The sequence below is a fragment of the Oncorhynchus keta genome, chromosome 34 (assembly GCF_023373465.1).
Source record: "Oncorhynchus keta strain PuntledgeMale-10-30-2019 chromosome 34, Oket_V2, whole genome shotgun sequence".
Lineage (NCBI taxonomy): Eukaryota > Metazoa > Chordata > Actinopteri > Salmoniformes > Salmonidae > Oncorhynchus > Oncorhynchus keta.
Window position 1 is genome coordinate 59800125 of NC_068454.1, and position 8719 is coordinate 59808843.

The window sequence follows — 8719 nt, forward strand, 5'->3', positions numbered from 1 at the left end:
GTATGGAGGGCGTTCATTGAACATCTGGGGGTCTCGGTCAGCCAGGTTTTCACCCCGAGAGTAACGGGCAGGTGGAGAGAGTAAACCAGGATGTGGGTAGGTTTCTGCGGTCATATTGCCAGGACCGGCCAGGGGAGTGGGCGGCATTCATCCCCTGGGCAGAGATGGCCCAAAACACACTACGCCACTCCTCCACTAACCTCTCCCCCTTCCAGTGCGTACTGGGGTATCAACCGGTTCTGGCACCTTGGCATCAGAGCCAGATCGAGGGTCCTGCGGTGGACGAATGGTTTAAGCGCTCGGAGGAGACCTGGGACGCCACTCATGTGCACCTGCAACGTGCTGTGAGGTGACAGAAGGCGAGTGCTGACCGCCACCGCAGTGAGGCCCCGGTGTTCGCACTGTGGGACCGGGTCTGGCTCTTGACCCGAAACCTGCCCCTCTGCCTGCCCTGCCGGAAGCTGGATCCGCGGTTTGTGGGGCCATTCAAAGTCCTGAGGAGACTGAACGAGGTATGCTACAGGTTACAGCTTCCCCCAGATTACTGCATTAATCCCTTGTTCCATGTGTCTCTCCTCAGGCCGGTGGTGGCTGGTCCACTCCAGGAGTCTGAGGTGCGCGAGGTTCCTCCGCCCCCTCTGGACATCGAGAGTGCCCCGGTGTATGCTGTTCGAGCCATCCTGGACTTGAGGCGTCGGACGAGGGGCCTTCAGTACCTCGTGGAGTGGGAGGGGTACGGTCCGGAGGAGAGATGCTGGGTGCCGGTGGAGGTCTTCATGGACCGTTCATTGCTGCGGGAGTTCCACCGGCTCCATCCGGATCGCCCTGCGCCTTGTCCTCCAGGTCGTCCCCGAGGTCGGTGTCGGCGCGCTGCTGGAGCCGAAGTCGTTCCCTCTCCTTGTTCAGGCGGCGTTAAACGTCACCGGCCTTCTAGCCATCGCCGATCCACTTTTCTTTTTCCATTTGTTTTGTCCTTGTCTTACACACCTGGTTTCATTCCCCCAATTACTTGTTCATTATTTAACCATCTGTTCCCCCATGTTTGTTTGTAATACGATCCGTTATTGTGGGCTCAAATTATTGCGTTGTATTTGTGAATATATGAGTAAATTATGTTTATACAGCAGCACTAAGGTCTGAGGACAGATGCAGAGCCTCGGTCTGACGCCATTAAAAGTTAATTTACCACCATCACAAGTGAAGTCTCAGTGCTATGATGGGGTCTAAAACCAGACTGAAGTGTTTTGTTTGTCTCCAGGAAGGCAGTGAGTTGCTGTGCAACAGCTTTTTCAAAAAATGGGAGATTCGATACAGGCCAATAGTTTTAAAATATTTTCTGGGTCAAGGTTTGGCTTTTTCAAGAGAGGCTTTATTACTCCCTCTTTTAGTGAGTTTGGTACACATCCGGTGGATAGAGAGACGTTTATTATGTTCAACATAGGAGGGCCAAGCATAGGACGCAACTCTTTCAGTAGTTTAGTTGGAATAGGGCCCAGTATGCAGCTTGAAGGTTTAGATTATTTTCATCAATGTGTCAAGAGATATAGTACTAAAACATTTGAGTGTCTCCCTTGATCCTAGGTCCTGGCAGAGTTGTGCAGACTCGGGACAACTGAGCTTTGGAGGAATACACAGATTTAAAGAGTCCGTAGTTTGCTTTCTAATGATCATGATCTATTCCTCAAAGAAGTTAATGAATTTATTACTGCTGAGGTGAAAGCCATCCTCCCTTGGGGAATTCTGCTTTTTAGTTAGCTTTGCGACAGTATCAAAAATAAATGTTGGATTGTTCTTATTTTCCTCAATTAAGTTGGAAAAATAGGATGATCGAGCAGCAGTAAGGGCTCTTTGATACTGCACGGTACTGTCTTTCCAAGCTAGTCAGAAGACTTCCAGTTTGGTGTAGTGCCGTTTCTGTTCCAATTTTCTGGAAGCTTGCCTCAGAGCTTGGTTATTTTCTGTGTACCAAGGGAGCTAGTTTCTTATGACAACTGTTTTTTGTTTTTAGGGGTGCGACTGCATCTAGGGTATTACACAAGGTTAAATTGAGTTCCTCAGTTACGTGGTTAACTGATTTTTGTACTCTGACATCCTTGGGTAGGCGGAGGGAGTCTAGAAGGGCATCTAGGAATCTTTGGGTTGTCTGAGAATTTATAGCATGACTTTTGATGATCCTTGGTGGGGTCTGAGCAGATTATTTGTTGCGATTGCAAACGTAATAAAATTGTGGTCTGATAGTCCAGCATTATGGGGAAAAACATTAAGATCCACAACATTTATTCCACGGGACAAAACTAGGTCCAGAGTATGACTGTGGCAGTGAGTAGGTCCGGATACATTTTGGACAAAACCCACTGAGTCGATGATGGCTCCGAAAGCCTTTTGGAGTTGGTCTGTGGACTTTTCCATGTGAATATTAAAGTCAACAAAAATGTGAATATTATCTGCCATGACTACAAGGTCCGATAGGAATTCAGGGAGCTCAGTGAGGAACGCTGTATATGGCCCAGGAGGCCTGTAAACAGTAGCTATAAAAAGTGATTGAGTAGGCTGCATAGATTTCATGACTAGAAGCTCAAAAGACAAAAACGTTGTTTTTCTTTTTGTAAATTTAAATGTACTATCATAAATGTTAGCAACACCTCAGCCTTTGTGGGATGTGTGGGGGATATGGTCACTCGTGTAACCAGGAGGTGAGGCCTCATTTAACACAGTAAATTCATCAGGCTGAAGCCATGTTTCAGTCAGGCCAATAACATCAAGATTATGATCAGTGATTAGTTAATTGACTATAACTGCCTTGGAAGTGAGGGATCTAACATTAAGTAGACCTATTTTGAGATGTGAGGTATCACAATCTCTTTCAATAATGGCAGGAGTGGATGAGGTCTTTATTCCAGTGAGATTACTAAGGCAAACACCGCCATGTTTAGTTTTGCCCAACCTTGGTCGAGGCACAGACACGGTCTCAATAGGGATAGAGCTAACTACACTGACTGTGCTAGTGACAGACTCCACTAAGCTGGCAGGCTGGCTAACAGCCTGCTGCCTGGCTTGCACCCTATCTAATTGTGGAGCTAGGGGAGTTAGTTTCAGTAGTGTGATAAAGTATCAGTAGTGTCAAATTAATTTCAGTGTCATTTTGTGTAGTTGTAAAGCAAATGTGCATGTAGTCATAAATCAACATAATTCACCACTACTGTACATGCAGATATCTAACTGCAATTCATCTGAAAACAATACTACTGTAAAAGCCATCATACCTTATTGGGTTATTAGCACAGTTTCCCATAACGTGTTTTAGTTATTTTAACCAGATCTGTTAGTTAGCCTTGCAGAGTTTGACAACAGCTCACAGCACACTGGGCTTCAGTTAACTTCCTCTTTACACTTCGAAAATGTGTTAAAGTGCCCTCACTTTTTTTTTAAAGAGCCTTGCTATATTTGTTTGTTGGGGTTTTACTTCTCCTAAATACAGATGTAAGATCTTAATTTTAGGCAGTTTCCTACAGCAAGATAACAATCCTGCAGCAACAGGAAATGTAAGTTATTATGTGAATTATGATTCATGGACATTTTTGTAGGGGTTGATACATTTTCCATAAGGGAAAATCAAGTCTGAAATTTAAAAGTGGAAATTACAAACTTCAGAAGCCTTTCTGAACCTTAAATAAACTGCAATTGCAGGAAAGTTCACCTGCAACAGGGTGATGATCAAATTAAGATCTTACATCAGTACTTACATTTAAACTCTACCCCATGTTCCCTTTAATATATGTGTTGCTGCTGAAAAGTGGTGTTAGTTTCAGGTCTCAATAGTAGGCCTAGTGCTGCAGCAGGGACAGTAAAGTGAGCAAATTCTTTATAATATAATAGTTTCTGGATATGCCCTCCTTTTAGCTGAATTTCTGGTGGCCTAAGCCACAACCTGGTGGCTACTCCTGCAAATGCCTTCCAAAGTCCCTCATCAGTATGTACCAAACTACTGACACTCACGCAGTTGGAACCTTCACTTAAAAAACAAACAAAAAAATAAAATATTTAACCTATATTTAACGATGTAAGCCAGTTAATAATACATTCTTATTTACTGTGACGGCCTACCCAGGCCAAACCCAGATGACGCTGGGCCAATTTTCCGCCGCCTTATGGGACTCCCAATCACGGTCGGATGTGATACAGCCTGGATTCAAACCAGGGACTGTAGTGATGCCTCCTGCACTGGGATGCAGTGCCTTAGACCGCTGCGTCACTCGGGGGCCCTAAACTAAAAGCCTTGTAGAGTTATTCCAGTCAAACTGAATGGAATTGAAATTAAATTGAGGTTCAACCTAAGTGGGTAAACAACATACTCAACTAATATATATATATATACAATGCATTTTCGCACAACCATTTTGATGGTACAGATATAATCATAATGCTGTGAAAAAGTGTTTGCCCCCTTTCTAATGTTCTCTACTTTTGCATATTTCTGATACTGAATGTTATCAGATCTTTAACCAAAACTTAATATTAAATAAAAAGGAACCTGAATGAACAAATAACACAACAAGTACATGATTATTTCATTTATCTAATATACAAAGTTGTGCAACAACACTCAATAACTGGTTGTGCCACCTTTCACTACAATGACTCCAGTTGCTGTGGAGGAATTTTGGCCCACTCTTGCATGCAGAACTGCTTTAAATCAGCGACATGTGTGGGTTTTCAAGCATGAACTGCTCCTTTCAAGTCCTGCCACATCATCTCAATTGGGATTAGGTCTGGACTTGGACAAGGTCAATCTAAAACTTCAAATGTTTTGCTTTTTAGCCATCGGGAGAGTTGTTGCTCAAAATGTGATAATGTCACTAGAATGATGTTGTAAACAAACAGCCAACTTTCCGGGACATAGACATGTCTTAAATGTGCAGAAAGATTATTATTCTGAAAGAAAATTATTCTGAATCTAACTGCAGTGTCTATTTTACAGTAGCTATTACAGTGAAAAAATACCATGCCATTTTTATATTCAAATGTAGGAACTAGGTTCTACTGTTTGACCCCGCTGCTGTCTCTGGCTTCACACCCACCATGCCAATCTAGATGTGTGAAGGTTAGTGTATTTTCTGTAGGGAAGCTAATGATCCATCATGTATGACATTCCAGGGAGTGTGTAAATGTAAATGTTTATTACCACAGCATTTTTGTATATGCTCTATAGCTATGTACTTGAAGTGTATCAATTGACCAATTCGGCACATTTGGGCAAACTCGTGAAGTACACCTGGCAGACTTGATACAACATATTGTGTAGTGATGTAATTGTTCAATGGATCAGTCTGAAACTTTGCATGCACACTGCTTCCATCTAGTGGACAACATCTAAATTAAACCTGGAATTCTACAGTACACCGCTGTCTGGCCTTTATTTTGTATTTCAAACGCATGTTTGTTTGTTTTTTAAATCTTTTACCAGATCTAAAGTGTTATATTCTCCTACATTAATTTCAAAAAGTATCAAGAATATGCATATACTTGCATCAGGTCCTGAGCTACAGGAAATTGGAAAAAAGTGTACGATCCTTAAGAGGATTTATAACAACGGCCTGAATGTCAATGCAATATTTTTTGGTTACTTTATGCTGATCTACAACTGTGCCTAGTTGTGCTGACATTGACATAGTATTGTACAACAGTTTATTGTCCCGTTAACATTTGGTTGTGAAAAGGGGGAACTAAAGACAGATACTGACTCTCAGCTCTGGCCTCTACAGATATTTTTACATTTCTCGCAACCAGTAATAATAATAATCATATTTATATATATCTGTGATCTGTAAATGTGCTCACAAGTATCAGAGAACAAGATCTCAACCGAACAGTGAGACCTATAGTGAGACAGGGAGCTGGTACACAGTAGAGAGTGGTAAGTTTATTCATAACATTATAAACAAGAGTAATTTATCAGCATTTTATGAAGTGATGAATTCTTTGTGCATTTGGTTAGCTGTTTACGGACAGAATTTGTATATTCTCTATTACAGCATAATTTTGTGTCTCATTATTATTGATTCCGTATGTCCTGTGATAACATGACAGCAAGCTGTAGTCTGTGCATAGGTACAGTATAATGCTATATGACTTGACAAAAGAGTCAAGTAACATGTTTTGGAATGAGATGATTATTTTTTTAAGCATTGACTGATCAAATGTAAATGTACTACTATAAAACATTTTTATAGAGACTAGAGAGAGAGGGACAGAGTTCTCCATCTTAGTGACCCAAGACGTTACAGTGGAGGCTGGACGGTGTATTCCGATATCATGTAAATTCACATACCCAGGCAATATTACTAATTACGTACTAAGAATCTTGTTCAAAGGAGATCCACTTACACCTGTATTTGAAAAAGCTGCAGAGGTGTGCAGTGTTGATTGGCTGTTCCTGAGAGGTCCTGAAAGGTCTTGCAGCTTTTTGTAGAAGACCTGCAAGAAGGAGAAAGCGAGTATAGATTCAAGTTAACATGGGGAGATGATCAAATGTATGTTTTTCCTGAGAGGGTACGAGTCTCAGTGTCTGGTACATAAACTACGTCAACAAATATACTACTTTCTTGCTGTTAAATCACGCTGCAGATTATAATGAGTACTACAGTATTTTTAAATGAAAATGTCACGTTATGTGTTCTCACCTCAAGTGAGAATAAATGTGGCCTACACACTCTGAATTCTAATATTGTTGAATTGCAGCATATTATGTAACTATTTCAGAACAACCCAACCATAATAACCATGTTCTTCACATCACAGCATAATCTGCGTGAAAATGCAAGACAAATGAATGGTCAAAGTTATCAAACTTTGCCAAATTCTGTTTAGCTCTAACCCAGAAGAAGCCCACTGTGGAGACACCCCCTCTCACAGAGGGAGAGAGGGCCACACTGACCTGCAAAGTATATTCACTCAAACGAAATGACCTCTGCCCGCAAAGACTGGAAGAAGATTTTGTTGGAATAGTCTGGAGAGGGACAGAGAACTTAGGCATGCATTGGGGGAGAATGGAGCCATCAACAGCAGAAAATGTATTCAGTGTGGCTGAGTTGTCTTTCGCTCTTAAATCCGAACATCACAAAATTAACCTCACATGTATGGGCTTCTACAAGAAGGCCAACATTACTGTGGAGAAAACAGTGATTTAACAGTAAAATAGTGCTTTCCCTCATTATCAAAATACAGTACAGTACTTAGTTATTCTTAAAGAGTCTCTGTTAGGTATAAAAAAATTTAAAAAAGCCATATCTCATGATGTTGAATGTTAGGTAAGTCTCTGTTAGGTAAACAAGTATTTATTTGTCTTCCCTAGACCGTCCCAAGTTCCTGAATGGCTCGGTGTGTGTGGTCCAGGCAGAGGTCCTGACCTGTGTGTGTGTCAGTCTCAGAATACAAGAACAGCAGCGTGGAGTGTGTCAGCAGAAATGTAATTGGCCAGATCGAGATGGAATTCCCCGTACTACACCAAGCTGAAGGGAGCCTGACACGTAAGTTCTTCAGTTGAACATTCTATGTATGTATAGGACTAGTGTTACATTTCACAATTTGAGTGAAGAAGAATCACCAATTCAAGTCTGCTCAAATTCAGCTCAAATCACAGACATCAAGAACAACATTGTCATAGAACAAAAGTTGTGTCAAGTGCAAAATTCACCATTAATCTCATTATAACCTGGCAATGTCTCAGCTCCTGCTTTTCCTAAATGTATCTTTTTCTCACCCTCCTGGTATTGACCCTTGCCTGTCCTGACTGAGCCCGCCTGCCAAACCACTCTGCCTGCACCCCTATACCTTTGCCTCTAATCTGGATTTGCCTGCCCCTGTTGCTGTAATAAACATTGTTACTTCAACACAGTCTGCATGTGGGTCTTATCTGAAGCATGACAGTACGAACTGGCCATGACTGACCCAGCAGACTTGGACCAGCTCCGCAACGCCATCTCCTCCCAAGGAGCCACCATTGGTAGGCACGAGGAGTTGCTTCGCGGTCTGATGGAAGTGTTCCAGGCCGTGGTCGAACGTCATGATCTAGCATTGGACGCATTGCAGGAGCAATTCCGTGGGTTGCCTACTAGGCAGCCTACCATGATGATAACCTCCCAGCCCCAGCTGGTAGCAGTGCCGTCACCCCGGTTCCCTGGGAACCCTGCTTACCTCCCCCGGAGCGCTACGATGGAGATTCCAGAAACTGCCAGGCCTTTCTCTTCCAGTTCTCCCTCGTTTTCGAGCTGCAGCCTTCTTCGTGCTCCTCGGACTGCACGAGGATAGTGTATATCATTATGCTGATTTCCAGGAGTGTACTCGCCTGGGCCACGGTGGTGTGGGAGCAACAATCTGTCGTCTGCCTCAGTCGGAAGGGATTCGTGGTAGAGGTGAAACACATTTTTGAGCCCCTCACCCAGACTGCTGTCCTGTACATTTGCCTCTACTCTGGATTACCAACTCTGCCTGACCTGACCCTGAGCCTGCCTGCAGTCCTGTACCTTCGTCCCACTACTCTGGATTACCAACCCCTGCCTGACCTGACCCTGAGCCTGCCTCCAGTCCTGTACCTTCGTCCCGCTACTCTGGATTACCAACCTCTGCCTGACCTGACTCTGAGCCTATCTGCAGTCCTGTACCTTCGTCCCGCTACTCTGGATTATCGACCCCTGCCTGACCTGACCCTGAGCCTGTCTGC

General features: G+C 43.1%; 1 protein-coding gene across 1 annotated transcript in view; it reads left to right on the top strand.

Moving 5' to 3' along the window:
* Positions 1–5851: 5851 nt before the first annotated feature.
* The window catches only part of LOC127915158 (uncharacterized), a 5007-nt gene continuing 2139 nt past the window's right edge, over positions 5852–8719 (top strand). Inside the window, exons 1-2 of the mRNA XM_052494195.1 lie at positions 5852–5914; positions 7352–8719. The exon at positions 7352–8719 is cut by the window's right edge and continues 2139 nt beyond it. Coding sequence (XP_052350155.1) covers positions 8319–8719 — 401 coding nt within the window. The 5' untranslated portion in view covers positions 5852–5914; positions 7352–8318. The remainder of the gene's footprint in view (positions 5915–7351) is intronic.